General features: G+C 40.6%; 1 protein-coding gene across 3 annotated transcripts in view; it reads left to right on the plus strand.

Annotated features, from left to right (window-relative positions):
* The window catches only part of MCC (MCC regulator of WNT signaling pathway), a 220996-nt gene that overhangs the window by 150792 nt on the left and 48158 nt on the right, over positions 1-22046 (plus strand). For 2 of the 3 annotated variants that reach the window (XM_067568942.1, XM_067568940.1), the window contains 5 exons: positions 5973-6136; positions 8052-8258; positions 18316-18462; positions 18812-18901; positions 19503-19651. In XM_067568942.1, the coding sequence (XP_067425043.1) occupies positions 5973-6136; positions 8052-8258; positions 18316-18462; positions 18812-18901; positions 19503-19651 (757 nt within the window). The remainder of the gene's footprint in view (positions 1-5972; positions 6137-8051; positions 8259-18315; positions 18463-18811; positions 18902-19502; positions 19652-22046) is intronic. The other variant, XM_067568941.1, reaches the window with a different exon arrangement.

Below are 22046 nucleotides of genomic sequence, written 5' to 3' on the forward strand. Positions count from 1 at the left end.
GGCCACCTGCTTTATGTGTTCCCGCCTTTCCTGCTCGTTCACAAGGTCCTGTTCAAGATCAAGAGGGGCAGAGCGTTTGTCATACTGATAGCTCCAGCCTGGCCCTGACAGCATTGGTATATGACGCTATTGGGACTGTCAGTAGTCACTCCGATCACCCTGCCTTTGGTGCCAGATCTAATCACACAGGACTACAGTTGCCTCCAACATCCCAACCTCGAGTCTCTCCACTTCACGGCATGGAAGCTTCATGGTTAAATCCCATAGAGTCAGTGTCTCAGGGCCTGTCAGAGAGCCTGCCCTCCTCGGCAGCAGGAAATCGTCCACTGGGGCTATGTACTTGGCCAAGTGGAAGAGGTTTTCCATTTGGGCAATGCAGAAGGGCACCCCTCCGACGCAACCAGCATTACCCTTCATTTTGGACTATCTGCTGCACTTGAAGCAGCTGGGTCTGGCAGTGTCATCCATAAAGGTGACCTAGTGGCAATCTCTGCGTTCCATCCTGGAGTGGATGGTTGATCAGCTTTTGCTAATCCGATGGTGACCCATTTTCTCAAGGACCTGGACAGGCTATACCCCCCAAGTTCACCATCCAGTACCAGCATGAAATCTTAATCTAGTGCTCTCCAGGCTAATGAGGCCTCCCTTTGAGCCCTTAGCCACATGCTCATTCCTCTACCTCTCATGGAAGGTGGCGTTCCTGGTCATGATAACCTCAGCTAGGAGGGTGTTTGAGCTCAAGACCCTGACATCTGAACCTCCGTACACAATGTTACATAAGGACAAGGTCCAGTTGTGATCACATTCAGCCTTCCTCCCTAAAGTGGTATCCAAGGTTCATATGAGCCAGGACATCTTCCTCCCAGTATTCTTCCCTAAGCCACATGCCAATAGCAGGGAAGGAAGTCTCTATTCCCTGGATGTCAGGCCGGCACTGGCTTTCTAGATCGAAAGGACAAGACTATTTTGTAAATTAAACCAACTCTTTGTTGCAGTAGCAGACAGGATGAAGAGTCTCCTGGTGTCATCCCAAAGGATTTCATCATGGATCACGTCTTGTATTGGGACTTGCTCTGACTGGGCAAAGGTGCCAGCCCTGGCACTGACAGTGCACTCCACAAGGGTGCAGGCCTCCTCAGCAGCATTCTTGGTGCATGTCCCTACACAGGAGATCTGCAGGGCTGCAACACGGTCATCGATCCACACATTCACATCACATTATGCCATCACCCAACAGGCCAGGGACAATGCAGCATTCATCAGAGCATTGCTTCAGTCAGTGATTGCATGAGCTCCGATCCCTCATCCTGTGTTCACCTTGGGAGTCACCTACTTGGAATGGACACTCGAAGAAGAAAAACGGTTACCTACCTTTTCATAACTCCTGTTCTTCAAGATGTGTTGCTGATGTCCATTCCAAGACCCACTTGCCTTGCCCTCTGGCAGAGCCAGCTGGCAACAAGGAACCGAAGAGGCAGCGAGGGGGTGGGGCCCTATATACAGTGCCATAGAGATGCTATTTCAGGGGGCTCCTGCACCAACCTGATGGGTACCTCTAGTGGAAAATCTTCCGATGACTGCGCATGGCATGTACACACCTACTTGGAATCGATATGAGCAACACATCTTGAAGAACAACAGTTACGAAAAGATAGGTAACCTTTTTTTCCCACTCTTTTGCAGTAGCTAAGCAGACACCATCCAGTTGTTCCCTGATCTCTGGCCATGGACTGTGCTTCAGAAAGAGAGGCAAACTCCCACCTCCTCCTCATTATAACATTAAGCTTTATCCCAGATGGAAGGGGGATCCCTGTTTGCCATCCCCAAAAAGAATGAGGATCCCTCTTAGAAACAAGGACTCTGTGACACATCACCTATCGTACAGTGGATGGGTTGTTGTCAGTATCTGAATTCCTATAAACAATCCACCACTGGGAAAATATGCAGATTTACTAAGTAAAGGGAGTGGTAGTTTACTCGGGGTCTGTGTCCACTCTTGCTGATATTGGACAGAAGGGGATTAATTTCAGTGGATGTACACCAAGGATGAATTTGACCCCAGTAGTTGAGACCTCAATACATGGGGTTCTCAAGGCAAATTTGTAGTTGCTGACCGAATATTGAGGGCAAAAAAACATGTGGCTTTTCTTGAGAGAGGGACTCTGTGTTTTGTTATGGTTGGTGGATGATTTTTTTTTAAAAATTTTCTATAATTCATGTGCTAAACTGATGAATGTATGTTTTTGGATATGTGCCTGAATGTCTCAGTAGATTTTATTCATAATTGAAAAAATAAATAAGACAAGAGGCTTAGCCTCTAACCCTGGTATTTTGATGAAACATATGAGATCAGACAGCTTAATCTGACACCAAGAACTAGAGTCAGGACTGACATACACAACCGTATTGACTTCAAAAGGATTGGATGGCATGTAAACCAGCACCGAATCTGGCCCTGAGTGTTAAAACTTTTAGTTTCTTTTATAGTGGGATTCTTATTATGTTTAAACTGTCTTTTCTCTCACTCACTTAGTGAGAGCAGAAATTATGTTTTATATGTACATCAGAACACTAGTTTGGACTGGATACCATTTCTGCCAATCAGAACTATATATAGACTAGAAGAATATTATTGTGGTTATTCTCATTACAATTTCCTTCTCGAATTACCTCTTTTAGAAGATTATTTCTCTGTGTTTCTTCTTATGTCTGAAATTCAAATATATTGTATATTAAATAAATACATAGCACTTTTCCCCTTCCCTCTGCCATTTGTCTATTAAGTAAATTGCATCTGTGCGTGAGAAGAGAGAGCTTCTGTAGACAGATGTACTATACATAAGCACCATTATAGGAAATCATTAAAACAGCAATCCTTTCATTCTTGTTGCCAAATTTGCAACCCTGAAATATCAGGCCATAAACTCTCCATGAGCTTGTGACTGTTGTTAGTCAATATGCAGTATTTGCTTCTCTACATGTAGTAAACTGTTTATAAAAAAAAAAAAAAAAAAAAAAAAAGTTTTCAGTATACCAGCCCCATGCATTTCATTAGTGAGAACATTCCCAGACAAATACCTCCGAGCAGAATTGCACCAACAGTAAGCTAACCTTTGGGCATAGTAGTCCCAGTCCTGAGTTCAAATTTAATAATGACATAGAAAATACTTGGCTCCTGTAAATAGCCATAAGAAATAAAAAGGTTGTTGTACATCATTTTGCATCTCAAGCTGAATTAATTACTCTAGCTTCAGAACTAAGTAAGGCAGCTGATCAGAAATACAAGAATGACTAAAACAATCTCACATTTCAATTAACAATTGAAAGGATGCTGTCACAATAGTATTAATAGTAATAAACAGTGTAATGCATGTGAAGTATCTCTTATCCAAGGATTTCAAAGTCCTGTAAAATCTTTAATAACAACCCTGTGAAGTAAAGACATATTAGGAGGAGAAATCTATATTTTAAAAACAAATTTGGGTGCCTAATGCCTAAATATGGATTTATTTGCCTAGGTTTAGGTGTCCAAATTTGAAGAGTTACTTGTGTTTATTAATAATACTTTGGATTTATCAGATTGAAAAATTTTTCACAATCTAATTTACTTTTCAATGTTTGTTATTTCTTTACTTTTACCACTTTATTAATCCTGGACAGTGAAACTGTACTGGGTAGTTTTACCTTTTGGTTTTTATATGTTAATATAACGATGAGACATTTAAATTTCCAGCACAGCAGGCAAATGCAGAAATACAAAGTATTTACTTTGTATTTATTGTATTTTATTTGTATTTATTTACTGTGTAATACAGAGATACAGAGTATCTCTTTAAAAATAAACCCTCATGTTAGTTATTCACATAAATTCTAATACTAAGTCATGTGACCTGCTGATAACATGACACTGCTTACTGTACTAAAGCAGCAAGTTCAGTGACATACCAACTACATTCATGTGCCATGATACACTAATGCTTTTAGATGTACCACTCTTCTACTATAGGCAATAAAAACACCAAGAGCTAAAATTGTTAATCTGCTTTGCTGTATCTTGTAAATCCTGAGATTGGGTTTATGCTAGCTTCCCTTTGAAGTGTGTGTCTCTCTGACGTTGTTATAAACTTATTTTCTGGGAGAAACATTTCCTCAGAGCTAGAAATTAGCATAGAAGGTCTTGTCTTGTGAAGGAAATGTTTTGTAAAATGAGACCATTGTGGCTACTGTCATTTAAACACAAAGGAATAAATTCTGCATTTGGATTTTGAGATGATAGCAGTGTTGTGTCGGTGTCCTGAATTATATTCTGTTTTATGTTTTATGTTTATACTGTGCTTATCACCGATGCAGACAAGCTTCCCCCAAATGTTAGAGAGTTCAATTGCGCCAGAGGAGCATAATTGTCCTCCAGGAAGTTCATCCCAGAGATTTAGGTGGTCATTTAGATATGCAAGAGGCCTGGGCCATGGAGTACCTTGAAGATAAGGACTGAGACTTAAACTTGATTTGAAATTCTATGTGAAGCCTGTGTAATTGAATGACAGTATCACTGGCACATTGGAGGACATCAGTATTTCAGTTTTAAGGTTGCTTTTATTTTTCCCTAAATGTTAAATGGGCCCTCTTCTTTTTTTTTTTTTTTTTTTTTTTTTAAATAGCTGTCTAAATTACAGGCACAAAATTTGTACATGGCAAGCCTTTCATTACATACAGTTGTCTGGTTTTTGTACGCATGTGGATGCAATTTAGGTGGCCAGATTTGGTGGTTTGTCTAGTGTTAATCAAAAAGAGAGATGAGTTTTTGGTAGTGAACTTAAGGTAATTTATTTCATAGTCACCTGTACCCTTACACCTCACTCTTTCATAATCAGCCTCTGTGATCCTTCATTTTAAACTCAGGCTTTCAAAGTGAACTAAGGAAGGCAGGTGCCCAACTCCCATTGAGTTTCAGTGGGACTTGAGAACCTTACTCCCTTAGGCTCCTTTTAAAATGCCAGCCATGCATTTTATATCTGATTGGAAAGTCCGACTGTAATGAGATCCTAGGTGGAGCAATACTGTAGTAATAATGCAGCATGACCCAATGAATTTGTAAAGTTAGTTCATAGGATAATAAGGATTGTTTGGTTGTCACAAAATGGCGAGTGAGTGAAATGACACTCAATAACATAGTGTTGTCAGATTGCAGGGGGGAAAGATCCTCTATCTGGCTCTTGCCTGGAGAGAATTATGATGATGATCTCATCCTAAAGCACCTTGTGAATGTGATCACAACGTGGAGCCTCACAAGAACAAGGGCTGTTATTGGGAATCCACGAATATTCCCAGTCTTCTCTTCAGTTGCATGCATAGAAGAAAACAGCTGTGAAAATGAAATTTTAGCTCTGTGACATAATCTCTCTGGGGTTTTTGTGTAAGTTTTTGGACACTTGACACAAATCCCTGAAGTCCTTCCTTTTAAGGAACACTGGATTATATCATCACTGAGTGAACTGGGCCAAAGAGCAGTTTGATTCCAAGAGAAACATCTTCTTGCTGGGCAAAAAGATCAGGATAACTGCAGTGACGAGAAAGAGTAACAAAAATCAAATTGGGACAGTGACAGGGAAGTGTGCTAAAATGTGATGTCTTTAAAATTTTGTGTAAATGTGGGGAAGCTTTTTGAAACAAGAACGACCACTCCAGGTAAGTGGATGAGGAGATTATTTGTGTGATTGCGAGTAATTTGGGAGTCTAGGTGGATGGCATTCGATCCTAGAGATTTGTAAAAAGAAACGTAAGGAGAAGTCAGTAACTTGTGAGAATAGGTGATGGTATTCAACACTGGAGATTTGTAAAGAGCAATGTCAAACTAGGACTATATCACTTTACATGAGTGGAGCCTGTCTTGCTAAAGGTAAGTATTGCATGGTAGCTCGCTAGCTTGTGCTAGACACCCACTGCAGGTCTAACATGTTCTTTCTGTTCCACAGATAACTGCAGTGACTTGAATTCAGAATTGCAGAGAGTGCTGACGGGGCTGGAAAATGTCGTCTGTGGGCGGAAGAAGAGCAGTTGCAGTTTGTCTGTAGCAGAAGTGGACAAACACATTGAACAACTCACCACTGCCAGTGAACATTGTGACCTAGCTATTAAGGTACAACCATAATAACTAATCAGTAACTGCATTGTGTGCATATTGGGATACATGATTATACTTGGCATTTCTAGCACCTTCTATCTGAGAATCTCAAAGCACTTCACAAAAATTTACTGTCTCACAACATCCTGTGAGGTAGGTAAGGGAGTAGTACACCTATATTTGCATATGGGTGTCAGAGAGAGATTACCTACAGATCTTGTATAGAGCTTTTCATCCATACATCTCAAAGCACTTCGCAAACATGGGTAAGCCTCATTTTATAGATGTGCAAACTAAGGCACAGGTAGTTCACACAGCGAGTCAGTAGTCACTTGTCTAAGGTCACGCAGCTCGTCTGTGGCTGTGGCTGGAAGCTACATCTGAAAATATGATGTATCATATTTTACTGAATGTAAACATTTTAGATCTATGTGATACCTGATTTTGCTTTTTATTTTTATTATGATATAAAACTAATAGTTAAATACGGATATACTCTGTGCTTTCTCTTTTTTCTAACAAGAGAAGCCAATACTACTTGCAGAGCATACAGTTTAGCTAAATGTTGTAAAATTACATCTTGGTCTTATTAATCATACACATCACAAAACAATAAATGGAGTGTCCAGAAACACAAGCAATAGACAACATGCAACAGAGAGCCTGGAGTAGTCTGTCCCCTGTATATGGGGGAAGAGGGGCAACCAAGTTGTGCTTTATAGCAGATGGAAAAGCAAATAGACAACGTATAATATGATGGGGGAGGAATGTGGTCCAATGTTTACAGGAGGAAACTGATAGTCAAAACACACAGATACTGTTCCTACTTCTTCCATAGACTTGCTGCATAACTTTGGACAAGTCACTTAATCTCTTTGTGTGCAGCCCTGTGTAGGTATTAATGTAGCTCTGCACTATCTTGGGCGGGAGCTCTGGAAGGGATTGTGCATCAGAGAATCCCAGTTCTTCCCTGCGGCCCCAGGTACCCAGAGAGAATGCATAGGCTGCACCATCCTAAAGCACATTGCTCCCCATCCCTCCCTCCCACCCACCTATCCCCCCACACCGTGTGCCTGGCCAAGGCTTCTTCCCCTCCCTATATCTCTCTGTCCCTTTGGGGGGAACATATGTCCCTGTGGACCCACAGAAAGATTCATCCTTGTGCTCCCCCAAATGTGGGATTGCACTTGTCCCTGTCATGCTAGTGTGTGAGAAAGGGTTCCTTGTGCCCTCCCAAGCCCTATACACTCCATTCAAGGGCCAGGCACAATCTGGCACTCTGAGTACGTCTACATGGCAGCTGGGAGGGTGCTGCCCAGCACAGATGGACAGGCAAGCACTAGCTCTGATTGAGCTAGCGTGCTAAAAATAGCAGTGAAGCGAGTCCAGCTAGGTGCTTGAGTACAAACCTGATTGGACCCCCTGTGTATGCATTCAGGTGGCTAGCCTTAGCTGCCGCCTGTGCTATCCCCACAACACTGGGTCGAACTGTCACGAGTCGGTTTACCTATGCTGGTATGTCTCAGTTAAGTCGTCTGCAAAAGAGGCGCATTATTTTCCCATTGTGAGACTTAGTGACCATGTTCTGCTTTGAGATCCTCTGAGGAAAGCGGCTGAGGAAAACGCCAACTGTATGCTGCTGTTGAACTTTTCTTTAATAAAGTAACCCTCTTCTGTCAAGGTGCTCGTGCTGCTGTAGAGTAGAAAGGTTATGAACGATTATAATGAAAACAGCCTTCATTAAACTTAAAACAAAACGAGTAAATTAAATGTGTGTGTGTTGATAATATGCATGTGTGTAGTTGTAGAGCTCCCCTTACATCCTTATGTGGTGGCAGGGTAGTGTTATAGGTCCTTTTTAATATTCTCCTTCCCACCCCCCCACCAGCCCTCTGCTGCTTTCTATCTTACCATGACTGTGTTTTTGCAGACAATAGAGGAGATTGAAGGTGTGCTGGGACGGGACCTTTATCCAAACCTGTCTGAGGAGAGATCTCGGTGGGAAAAGGAGCTGGCTGGCCTTAGGGAAGAGAATGAGAGCCTCACTGCTATGCTGTGCAGCAAAGAGGAGGAGCTGAACAGGACCAAAGCCACCATGAATGCTATCCGGGAAGAAAGGGACAGATTGCGCAGAAGGGTAAGACTGCTAGCTGTCTCCACAAAGCTAGAAGAGCCTTTCTAGTAACAGGGGTCTGCTCAGTTCTTCCCAGGCTGCGTAGGTTTGTAACTGGGAAATCTTGTGATACCCTGCACCATTTTTAGGAAGCCAAACAGTATAAATTGTAAAGAACTAGGAGTGAATGAAAAGAAATTGCAAGGAGCTTTTATGTGATAAGCAGTCAAGGTGTACAGAAACCCCATGTCGGAGAACGTGTTAAATGAAAGGCTAGTATTCACAGGCAGGAAAGTGTGCATAAGTTGTCTATATATAAAGCAGATGTTCATTTAGTAGATTTTCCTGTGAACAACAAATAGATCTTTATCTTTGATGAGAATTCAATTTGTGATTAAGAGAAAGAAAAAGAGCAGGAGTCCTGTCACTGGGAAATAATTCTCTGTGAACTGAACTTTGAGTAGTAATAGCCATGCCCTATCCCTGTCTCCATTTTTCCAGCTCTTTTCTATGTCACACGAAACCCTTGTTCTTTATGTAGACTCTGAATTAAGACAAGAGGAAATTAAATTACAGAAAAGATGAAAGCTTAAAGAATATATGATCAGTCTCTGGTATTCCCTTACATTATTTACCGCCTCTCCTTAATAGACAAGTTAGGAAATTGTGAAGTATTCCATGAAACATCTGCATGTGAAATAATAATTTTGGTTTTGAAGCCTAGGTGTATGATTATTCTTCCAAGTCTTGTGCTGTATGTTGGTGAAAATTTAGTGATCTGTATTCTTTGTAAATTGTTGGAAATATTTTCTTACCTAGTGTCAGCAGAGCAACCTCTTCCTCGAATGCTACATTTTTAAGAGATCAGTGTTCTTCAGCATGGTATTAGACAATAATTTGCCATTTTCAGTCTTTGGTTATCCAGCCGTAGATCATCTCATTCAGCAAAGCTTTCTATCCACTGTAACATAATGAGTTTATTTGCTAGTAAGGCAGATTACAACTTATAAATCTTTATAGATCTTTATGTCTGATGCTCTGTTTAAGTGTGTGTGCATGCGCGCGCACACGCCAAAATTTGTATTTGAGCATTCTGTTTTCTCTGGTGAACTGTTTGTTTCCCATGTAATCATATACCATGCAGTGTACATCGTTCTCAGCCCTGAGAGGTTAAAACTGATTGAGTGCTTGACACAGTATTTTTTATTTAACTAGCACTATTGCCACATCTTGAGCTACAGACAAACTTCATAGAAGTGTTCACTGGTTTCTCAGTTTAATGAAGATTTTAATTGTTTTCTATTTTCCTTAAGCTTGTGCAAATCTGCCTCAGCTATGTACAATATGAAGTGGTGGGATATAAAACTTATTTGGAGGATGTTCTTATTCAGGATGTTTACTGTGTCAGCCTTTGGGAGTTTTTGGAAAGTCCTGGCCATATGCAATAACTAAACCCAGACACATATTTTCTGGTAATAAAAATTAGGTACTATAAGAGGTTGAGGTGTTTAAAGAAGAGGCACTAGAACAAACTGCTAACTTAAGGGCTGTGAAGACCAGATGATAAGCCTCCAAATGTTCTAAGGAATTTAAGAATGAATTGGCTGAGTAGCTTACAGTAGGCAACTTCTAATGTTGCACCTATTTTTTAAAAGTCTGGGGAATTACAGATCAGTAGGTCTTATTTGCTTACCTGAAAAATGAATGGAAATGATCATTTAAAAACAGAATTATAAAACACTTAAATGATTCCAGTAAAATGGGGTCGAACCAGCATAGTTTCACAAAGGAAAATTGTACCTCATAAATCTATTAATATTCTTTGAACATGTCAGTAAAATAATGGATAAAGGAAAACCAGCTGACATAATTTATTTGAACTTTCAAAAAGATTTCTAGAAATGCCTTACAAGACATTATTAAGGAATATCAGAAGTCATGGAGTGAAAGTCCAAAGTACTGTCATGGGTCAGAAAATAGATAAATGTCATAAAACAAAAAATAGGACTAAATGGTCAATTTTCATCCTGGCAAAAAATGCCATGAAAGTGCCTTGTGGACCAGGACCATATATATTATGTTTAGTATATTTGTTAATTATCTGCAAAAGCAGGAGCAGTGAGATGGCAAAACTTGCAGATCATATGTAATTATTTAGGTAATTTAGCCCTGAAGAAGTCTTCTGCCTAGCTGAGGAGAAACATTTGGGGAGGCATGAGATATTTGGGATGGGCAAGAGGAAAGGGAGTAGGGATTGAGAAGTGGAGGACAACTAGTGGAGGTCCAGAACATAAAATTTGAGGGGAAGAGAGACAACAAGTACGTGAAAGGCCGGCATGCCAGCACTTCAACCCTAGCCTGAAAAGATCACATCTAGGATGCTATGTACGCAAGTGAAAATTTCCTACTATTGCTCACACTGGTTCAGCTCCAAAAGGGTCAGCAACACTGGTAGCCCTAGTGTAGATTGATTGCTGTAAGCATTTTTAATGCGATGTCATGTAACCCTACTCAGAGCAGGCCTAATCAATTTGGAGTTGAAAATACCTGTGGTGGCCAGTCTACATTAGGACCCCTAACATCCTGAACACCTGTGGGAAATGTATAGAAAATGTCCCTAGCATAGACAAGGACCTGGAAGTGAGAGCATAGATCAGTCATCCTGTCCATTCAGTTGCTGGTCTCTCTATTGGGACTTCTCACAAAGGTGCTGCAATTTTTTGTTGTGGAAACCTCTCTGGTAGCAACTGAGGCCAGCAACTCATTTTACATAAGCTTCCATAAAAGCTATCAGATGATAATATTAAGTCATTACTGACATGAATTGGATTCAAACCAGTGGTTCTACACGTGAAAAGCCCTGAATCTCTCTCTCAAGCCCATGAGCCATACAGTCTACAAAACAAGTCAACTTAATTTAAAAAGAATGCTAAGGAAATGTTTCTCAATATAAATTTAATAGATGTATCTCCTTTTAGCTTCCAAATGCAACTAAGTTACTAACTAACCTTTAGGTTAGGACACAACATAAGAAAATCAAAGACAGACTCTAGATTACACACACAACTAAAGATAATTGTCTGCCTTTTTCATTAATTTAGGTTTATCAAATATGTTTATTAACATATGTTTTAAATACCACACTTAATATGCAGAACAATTAGTTTAATTCCCCTGGGGGTAGTCTATTTATTATACATGACCGTGTCAGCAAACCTATGTAATTGTTGCACTAGAAAGCATGTTTGTATTAGTAATGTAACCTATGTCCATAGCTGCCACACAATAAGTCTTTTCTTTGACCTGTTAAATGTTTTATATATGCAACTCTGAACCCAGAGTCACTTCAGATTACTTCCCCAGGAGGGGATGGGAGGGAGGAGACCCTGCCAAAACTTCATTTTTGTTCCATACAAATTAAAGTGGGTAGCAAAAACAGTTGAAGCTGATCAGATCAATAGGTCTGTTACTTTAGCCCAATGTCTGTAATCAAACAAAGTGCTCTCAATAGGTTTCTGAGGCTTGTTAGAGTTTTAATTAAATTAGGTATTTAATGCATTCTGTTAACAGATTGTGCTGCTTTGCAGAGCAGTAGCTAAGAAACGACATGCATACAGAGCTTTTTTCACACAGGTCATTAGTAAATGAGGTAATTACTTATTTCTGTAGGATGCCCTTAATGTAGCTACTAATTTCACAGTGCAGAGGTCTACTTTACCTCTGTGTGATACAGCCACCCTAAAAATAAACTGTTTAAAGTCCAGAGGCAGCCATTACCACTGGAAAGTGTTCTTTGCGCACACGCAGCATTATTCTGATCCCATTCACACTGGCTCACTCCATAGCAGTACATGAAGCTAACCCTAGAATAAGTCAGATCAGAATCAGGCCAATGCCATTTATTCAATCCTCAATGTTGCCATTGGTTTAACAATAGCAGAAAAGACCGAATAAAAATGATTTCAGTTGACAGACAGAAGAGACTTCGCTTTTCTGCCTGTTGAGTTGACAAACCATTTAGGAAAGTTAAGTTAGTGAAACAGATAAAACACACAATCTCCATACTGATCATTACCTAAAAAAATATTTTTTAACAAATTTATTTGTTGCCCATGAAAGGTGCCAAATTGACACCACTGCAGGTCTGTGCTGATCCGCAGTTTGTACCAGATGGGAAGTGTCAGGCAGTGTGCAGGTTTTCCCTCACCTCTGCAATTGAGAGGGTAGTTCCAACTCTGTGCCTGTTAAACACTTCTGTACTTCAGCTGCATGTCAACACTGCAGTTGCTGTGCAGTGCAGCCTCACATAAGCCACCTCCCACCAGCTGAAAGGACACTTATTAGACTTCTGAAGTCATAGAACGCAACCTCCTGATGTCTGAGAGCATACTCACTAGAAGTCAGAGGCCTTTGGATGCTCAGTGGTCAGTGCAGCCTACCTAAGCTGCCTCCCACTGTCTGTAAGGGCAACATCTTGGCCTCAACAGTAGGATAGCCTGGTTTAAACTGTCTCCCATTGTGAGGGTGCTCAGTGGGATTCAGCTGCTGCTGGTATTGTGTTCCTCTGTTAGCATAATGGAAGAAGCTCTAAATGGAGAAATCCCAGAGGTCATGAACTGACCTTCGAACAGGAAGACTCATTTCCCTCTGTTTATGCAGGACTGGGCCCTTGCCTCTGCCAGGAGGAAGATGGACTCCTGCATCACAGTAGAGTCGATCAAGGTACACTTGCTGCTCACTGCATCAGACTTTGGACAACACCGCCAAGTGCAACTTCACCTAAGTCAACCCTTAGAACCAGCTTGAACACACAAGACAATTGGCTTAGCTGTTAGACCCTTTCCTTCAGGATGACAGAAGATACATCAGGATGCAATATATTACAGCAATACTGACATCTGGCTATGTGGTACAGCAGCTCCTATCATGTGTCATATCTCTTATATGGCCATTCTTGCTTCACACGAGGCTACCACCACTATATTATCCCAAGCGAAAAAACCTCATGGCATGGTTAATCGGTATTTTTTCATTCCCACCTTATCTCTTTCTCCTGATTACCAGAAGAGCTGGGGAAATAAATGGGATAATATTAATTTATCCAAGTGCAGTTGAACTGACCTCACAACCTCTGAATTGCAAGCCACTGGAACTATCAGACTGTAAGCCTTTGATTTTTCCAATTCACTGTTCTTTTGCCTTAGGACCCAGTATTGCACCAAAATCTGACCACATGGTGACTTTGACGGCACTTAGTTATTATTCAACCATTGTTGCTTAAACCTCTCAGAGATACTACTAGTATCCAGAAAAGAACTAATGGCTGGGTTAGCCCATGAGTCTGGGAAATAATTGCAGAACTGGGACACCAGCTGCTCTCTTATTGAACCAGGAGTATTTGACTTTCCATGAGACCTCTTCCACAGGGCTTCATAACTCTAAGGTCATGTCAGCCTTATGAGCTCCCGTAATCTCTCTGGAAGCTAAGAGAATCTAGCGATTTATCCTTTTCTTAGCTAGTTTCTGAAATCAGTAACGAAATGCCGTCCTCTTAAGTGGAATTACATTTATTTCTTTGAGCTCTCAGGCAACTTACCTTTGAGCTCATAGCAGACTGGTCCTATTTTCCGTCAGGTGAGTAAGTGATCTGGAAGACCAATATACCCAAGAACCCTTTCTGCAAGCTTTTGCTTCTCAAAGAAATCTAATCTTTCTTATAGACTCTTAATTTACATATCTTAGGTACACTCACCTAGAGCTAATCATTTTAGAATTCTTTGAGCTACACAAGTCAAATCTCTGAAGGCTATTAAGTTCTGTTCCTGTAGAACAGAAAACTTAAATTAGACTGTTGGGTTTGGTCCTTTTCACTATTACAAAGGTGTAAATCAGGATTATCTCCGTGGAAGTCAGTGGAGTTACACTTGTATGTGTGTGGAGTTGTTTGTAAACTTGGTCACACCTTGCCACCCAAAAATATGTTCTTAATCAAATCTAAAATCCAGAGGGATTAATTGGGCATTCTAGTCCTCAGAGTTATACAAGTACAAATAAAATTCCACCAAGCATCATGTTCACTCTGAGCCCTTTATTGGAGAGAGAAGACATTGCAATAAATCTGCATGAAAGCTATTGGAACATCCCCATTTTCTTTCATTAAACTGGGTTCACTTTTGATGTGCAAGTGGGGTTCTGCAAGTGTAAATTCTGCTATTTACACAAGTGAAAGTGCTCAAAAGTGTATGTACAGGTGATTGTCTGCATACATTTGAACTTTCATGAAAAGAATGAACATTTTGGAGATTTCAATATCTTAGTGGATTTCTGAGCCTCTGTGGATGCAGTGTGTATTGCTCAGTACTTGCTGCTTTACCATTCTGATATAAAATCTTTCATCTCTCTCCACACCTCACTCCAGTGTTCTGCTTCTCCCCCCTCCACCTGCTCTTACCTTCGTGCTTGCTTTCATACTGCTTTCAAGACTTGCTATGATATTCCTCTTCCATCTCACCAGAAATCCTTGCTTGCTTTCTTTAAATCCTTCCTCAGAACTCATTACTTACACCTCATTTCCAATACTGTATTATCTATACCATAATACCCTTGTGCTACCTCAGTCTGTCTAGAAAATATCAGAACTTGTAAGAGGTAGTCTCGATATAAGGCCACTCACATTATCTTTTTTATTTTAACCCTCTTACCTCCTTTTCATAGCTCTTCTTTTGTCATCTTAATTTTCCATTTAGTTAAGGCACAAAAATTTCATGGAAGTTCTGGTGCTATATAAACTATTTTTCTTTTACATTGTAAGCCCTTTGGGGCGGCGACGGTATTTGTAGTCATGTTGTGTGCACCACTGAACACCCAGTCAGAAGTTAATCTACACTATATAATGAAAACAATTAACTGCTTATTTGTCCTCGTATTGAGACTCCAGGTTGGTGGATGTGTTGATGTAAGAAGATAGGAAAATTTTAACCTTGTCTGTAAATTAATCTTCTCATAACTCATACATCCACCAATCCAGAGAAACCTCCTCTTATAACATTTTTTCCTCTCGATCCCCCTTCTTTGGTCTTCCTTATTTTTTCTCTAGAATTACCATTCCCAATAGCTTGGAAAGTTACTTTCTGAGGAGATGATGCAATCAACTCTATCGAGAAGGTTTTGGTGACCAGAAATAGTTAGCTGAGCTGCCTCTGGGCTCTCCAGTGGGTGGGGCAACCCAATAATGAGATTCTGGATTGGTGAATGTATGCATTATGAGATCACCAATTTGCAGGTAAGACAAATTTGTTCTATTTAATGACTTAAAATTACTATTGAGTACTCAACATTACTATAAATTCACTGCAAAATGGACACATTCTTTATTTAATTTACTATACAAATTTTAATTATTAATTTATCCTGTAATCTACACAACTAACATTCTGGATTTTTATGTTAAAAAGAAACAGCACACTTCAGGTTTGTTAGTGCTCTGTTTTCACCTCCTACTTGTTTCTGAAACAGAATATCGTTGCAGTGACTACTGTACGTTGATGGTTAGGTTGTGTTCTGAGTTTTTTTTATCATGTGCTTTCCTGAGTAAAACGCTTTTCCTGGCTGTGGTCTAAACCTAGTTCATTTTTCGTTCCATTACGAATATTGCTTTACAAACCCTTTAAAACAGTTCACTCTGTAATTGTGGTCAGTAATCGCTGTTCAATAATAAAGCGCAGACCAGAGGAAACATCTCTGTGTCAGTGTTCGATTGCACTGTGAGGAGTTTTATGGAACATTGTCTGTGTAAGGTGACTTTAAAAACATTGGTATAAGACTGCGTACACAGCATCGTGGGAACCGTAATGACCACTATGGTTAAGATTTCAGACACTTCACTTTAACCCTCTGTTTTTAGTTGCCCAGGTCTTTGCAAAACTTTCAGCTTTGGGATTGAAATCTTCCAGGCTTGGTCTCTGGCCGAAGGTGATTTTTTTAAGTTTGAACAAAAAATGTGCACAATATTTTGAATATGAGGAGATGGGGAGGAAATAATTTTCTCGTAAATATAGTCTTTTACATTTTTTCACACAGCTTTTCAGCTAAATAACTGGGGAATGGAAGTCAGATGTTGGCATGGAGATAATCTTGTTAAGAGAAAAGCTCTTGTGTATGTTGGTAAATTTGATGTGAATTTGACTGAGGGCTTGTCTACGCTGGGTTTTTTTGCATCAGTTTAGCTGTACTAGTGTAAAAAGTGATGTGTGAGTGTGGCTTACCTCAGTGCAATTCACCGGTTTCTATATCAGTGCAGCACTCCTACCTTAGAGGGTTTGCAATAGTGCTGCTATATCAGTGTCGTATGTGTATGTAAACCCAGCCTGAGTTACAAACTGAAAATTGTGTGCTGTGCATGGGCGTTTTACATGTGTGCACAGCTTATTTACCTGTGTAGTGAACATTTACTTAAGATGTGCATGTGCTGGTTTAAGGGCTCCACAAACATGTTTGGTTCTGTTTCTGTGAACCTTGCAAGATATAAAGGGGTTAAGCTGCTGGATGCACTTTGTATACAATTCTTGGTGTCCCACTCTGGATGAAGTTATGCATCAAGTTATGCATGTAGTTAGCTTTTGTAAACATGTTCTTTATTACTACTACCTGTACTTTCAACCTTCCCTCTCTTCTTTTTCCCTTGTATTGTTTGTTACACTCAATTGTTCTGTCTTGTCTTAGATGAAATTGAAGTAGGGCCCTTGTCTTCCTGTGTGTCTGTACAGTAGACACAATGAGGCTGATATTCCTGATAACAGTGATAGCAATAACAATAATAATGTACCTTAAGCATTCTGGAGCTGGGGAATACCCAAAACCTTAATGAAACAACCTTAACTTTGGCACTTCCTGACTGAGGGCTTATGCTTGAAATTTTAACCTATTTTTTGTGTTGTTGTTATATATTTATGTATAAAATTATACTTGTACAATGGTATAGAAATTACTGTCTGAATTTTACAGGTGGCAGTGAGACAAGTCATACGCATTTCAAACATGACTGTATTTTTTAGGATTTTTAGCAAAATATCAATTGTACATTGGCTGCTCATTGTTCTACGAGAATCCAAAAGTTAAATATGTACGTTTAAAATAAATTGTCATTCAGAGAAGTTTCCCCTTCAAACCGGGGAGGGTCCTTTTTTCTTTTCCTTTGATGCCAGCATGCAAGTGCTACAATAAAAAGAGCTCTGTTAATTTCCCCTGTGGTATAATTGCTGTGTTCATGCAGACCATTTATTCTTTGGTTGTTAAATATTATTCTGAGGTACACCCCATAATCTGTTACCCAGCAATACCATTTGGCTTCTTCAACCCTGTTTTTTACTTAGTCCTAAAATTATTTTGAGGTCAGTTCTGTATTTGTCTAGCGTGTAATGAGGATGGGTGCAGCTATTTACAAAATGTGTGGTTATTGAGAGCTTCAGCAAACTGTTGGTTGGATGTTTTTTCTAGAAGTTTCCATTCTTAACATTACTCACTCTGTGGTACTTTATTTGTAGTTTTGAAAGTATTAATAAATTATTTACATTTCAATTACTTTGGCCTTTTAATGCAATGAAGTCATCCTGAGATATTTATGCATGAGAAATATTTCATCAGCTTTAGTGCCTTTCTTCAGCCATTGAAGACTCTAGCAGTAGGATCTTTGTCTACTTACCATGTTCTTCACACTTGCTAATTTTAGTCCAAAGCATTATCTTAACTTCATTCCAAAGAAAGATTCTTATACATATAATTACTGCTGCATTCAAGGGATTATATGGAACAAGCTGGAACTCAGAATTGTTCTGTAGCAGCAGATTTGTGTATTTCCACACTGAAGAGGTTAGAAGGGGTTGGCAGTGGGCGAGAGTTCTGAATCAATGTCCCTCCCCTCCCCAGTGAAAGCATTGCCATAATCACAGGCCAAAGCAGAACTTCTCCGCTCTTGCCAGTAATCATGCTAGAGATTATGCTTTATGCTAGAGAAGGGGGAAAGAGCTAGCTAATTATTTAAACAATAAAAGTTTTTAAAAAAAAATTACTTTTTTTTTTTTAGGTTCGGGAACTGCAAACACGCTTACAGAGCATCCAGGCCACGGGCCCATCCAGCCCAGGTCGTCTCACTTCCGCAAACCGACCTGTGAACCCCAGTACCGGAGAGCTGAGCACGAGCAGTAGCAGCAATGACATTCCCATTGCCAAGGTGAGCTATTGTGTTCTGCAGTAATGTCTCTCATTATCTGGAAGGAGCAGACTTCATTGTGCACAGCTGCTGTGCAGGCATGCGATTAACTGGGAAGTATCAACTAGAATCCCAGGGGTGTTTTCAAGGGCCCTAAGCGGGTCCATGAACTCGAGCTGCAGGAAGAGATAAAGCGCTAATAATTTTAAGTCTCTCTTAGTCACAACACAGCCACCAGCTTTCATTTATCAACTTAACATACAATTTCCAAGCATGGTGAATGTGTGACCGATGATTCATTTTGCATAGTTGTGCAGCACTTGGGGCATAGGATGCCTGTCTGTAACTTGTGTAGCTTTGTGGCTTTTAGATTGCGGAACGAGTGAAGCTCTCAAAGACAAGGTCAGAGTCTTCATCGTCTGACCGACCTGTCCTAGGATCAGAAATCAGCAGCATAGGGGTGAGTGCTAATAATAAATGCAAATAATAAACTGCACACACAGCTCATCCTAATGTCAGCATTGCAGGAAGAGCCATGGATGACTGTTGTGTAAAACAAGAACAGTTTCTTACTATTTCAAAACTAATTTTATGGAAAATATTTAACAGGAGAGAGCGAATAAATAATACTCATGTGTCATCCCCCACTTTTACATTATGGCAACTGCCTGGACTACATTAAATTGGTGGTCAAGGACCAGATCCTTGAAACCCTTACTCATCTGAGTAATCATATTGACTTCAAAGGGACAATAAGAATGAGTGAGGATTACTCACATAAGTAAGAGTTACGCAGCTGCACCCCAAGTTAGTCAGACATCTCTAGAAGAGAAGTATACCAAATTCTGCTCTGGTACACCAATGTAATTCCAGCAGAACACCATTGCTACTTCTGATTTACACTTGTGTAATTGAGAGCAGAATTTGGCCCAGAGCCTTTTGCTCAGCTTTTTTGAAAGTGTAGCTGTTCTCCAGAGAGCCTGAAAATTACCTTTTAAATCTATAGTATTTTTTAAAACTAGCCATCCACTCACAGCAGATTCATTAACCACCCTGTGCAGGTGTCTAGCAGTGTGGCTGAACACTTGGCCCATTCCCTCCAAGACTGCTCCAACATCCAGGAAATCTTTCAGACGCTCTATTCACATGGATCTGCTATCTCTGAAAGCAAAATCCGGGAGTTTGAAGTGGAAACAGAGAGGTTAAATAGGTAAGATGCAAGGTTAGATGCACTTGTAATTTTGCCTCCTATTTGTTTGGTTAAATTAACTTTATTTTCATTATTGCCTGTCTCGTGTGTTTATGCTTGACTCCCAGTTCATCTCTGGCAGCTCCAAATTAATGTGAAACTTGGAGAATAAAGAGGTGATCTTAACATACATTAACAGTTCTCTCTACCAATATGATGATTTGCTCTGTAGTGGTTTTGAATCTCTCTCTGTCCTATATAGTAAATAAAATGTTTATTTTTCTTGTCTCCTCCATATCAACAATCTAAACTGTGGTGTGTTCCCCATATCCCTGAAGCACTGAGCAGACCAGTAGATGTGGCATTTTTTTCCTTAGGACTTGCATGGCTACTCCACCATTCTAGAAACAGGGTATTTTGTTTTCTGCTGGGGTACCTGAATTATAGTGTTCAGAATTAAGTTGTCCTAGTGAATATGCTTATTTTAGCCGGGGTGGGGAATGGGTGTATTTGTTGATCCCAGAATGACTATGAGCCAGCTATGTGATGTAGCCATGAAAAAGGCTAATGCAGTCCTAGGATGCATCAGGCAAGGTGTTTCCAGTAGAGACAGGGAAGTGTTAGTATCATTATACAAAGCACTGGTGAGACCTCATCTGGAATACTGTGTGCAGTTCTAGTTTCCCAAGTTTAAGAAAGGTGAATTCAAACTGAAACAGGTACAGAGAAGGGCTACTAGGATGATCCAAGGAATGAAAACCTACCTTCTTCGAGTGCTTACTCATGTCCATTCTAGTATAGGTGTGTTTTCGCCCCAAGCACTGCTGCTGGGATATTTTTTCTTTGGTGGCATCTGTCAGGTCGGCTCTGGCCTCTAGAGTCACGCCCTCATAGTGCCGGTATGTAGGGCCCTGCTGCCTCGCCGCCCTCTGTTTTCTTACTGCCTATGACGGTTGCTGGAACTTCAGCTCATGGCAAGGGCACAAGCATCTTCAACTGTATTCGTAGCACAGGTCCCTATCCAGGACATCTGTAGAGCGGCAACATAGTCTTCTATCCACACTTTTGCATCTCACTATGCCATCACTCAGCAGGCCAGAGATGATGCTGATTTGGCAGAGCGGTGCTACAGTCTGCTTGTCAGTGAACCCCGAACCCTCCTCCTATGCCCGCTTGGGGGATCCCCTACGTTGGAATGGACATGAGCAAGCACTCAAAGAAGAAAAAAAGGTTACTAACCTTCCATAACTTGTTCTTCGAAATGTGGTGCTCATGTCCATTCCAAGCCTTGCTCCCCCGCCTGCCCCTCTGTCAGAGTTAGCTGGCAAGAAGGAACTGAGGGGGCAGCAGGGCCCTATATACCAGCACTATAAGGGCACAACTCCGGGGGACACCGGATGGATACCACTGAAGGAAAAGCTTTCCAATGGAGTACTCGGGGCAAGCACACACCTAGATTGGAATGGACATGAGCAAAATATCGTGAAGAGCACAGTTACAGAAGGTTAGTAACTTTTTCATGAGAGGAGACTTAGAGCTTGGCACGTTTCACCTAACTAAAAGAAGGTTGAGGGGAGATATGGTTGCTCTCTATAAATACATCAGAGGGATAAATACCAGGCGGGGAGAAGAGTTATTTAAATTAAGCACCAATGTGAACACAAGAACAAATGGAGATAAACTGGTCATCAACAAGTTTTGGCTCGAAATTAGGTTTCTAGTTAGGTTTCTAATAATCGGAGAAGTGAAGTTCTGGAACAGCCTCCCAAGGGGAGCAGTGAGGGCAAAACAACTAACTGGCTTCAAGACTGAGCTTGATTAATTTATGGAGAGGATAGCATGCCAGGACTGCCTACAATGGCCTGTGGCCCATTGGCGACTGCCAGTAGCAAAAATCCCCAATGGCTGGAGATGGGAGGGACATTAGGTGGGGAGGGCTCTGGGTAACTACAGAGAATTCTTTCCCAGATATCTGCCTGGTGGGTCTTGTCCACATGCTCAGCGTCTGATTGCCATATTTGGGATCAGGAAGGAATTTTCCCCCAAGTCAGATGGGCAGAGACCCTGGGAGATTTTTGCCTTCCTCTGCAGCATGGGGCACAGGTCACTTGCAGGTTTAAACTAGTGTAGATGGTAAATTCTTTGTAACTTGAAGTCTTTAAACCATGATTTGAGGACTTCAGAAACTCAGCCAGAGGTTATAGGTCTATTACAGCAGTGGGTGGGTGAGGCTCTGCAGCCTGCGATGTACAAGAGATCAGACAGATGATCCCGATGGTCCCTCTGACCTTAGTCTATGAGTCTAATAGTACTGCTAGTATCACTGGACCTTGTTCTGGATTAGCTCTTCCATAGTCAAAGCCCCATATCTTTATGTATTACATTAGCTCAAAAAATCCCAGAATTATGTGGCATT

Source organism: Emydura macquarii, unplaced genomic scaffold, assembly GCF_026122565.2.
Source record: "Emydura macquarii macquarii isolate MOO-44397 ecotype Brisbane River unplaced genomic scaffold, CSIRO-AGI_Emac_v2 contig_2897, whole genome shotgun sequence".
Taxonomy (NCBI): Eukaryota; Metazoa; Chordata; order Testudines; family Chelidae; genus Emydura; species Emydura macquarii.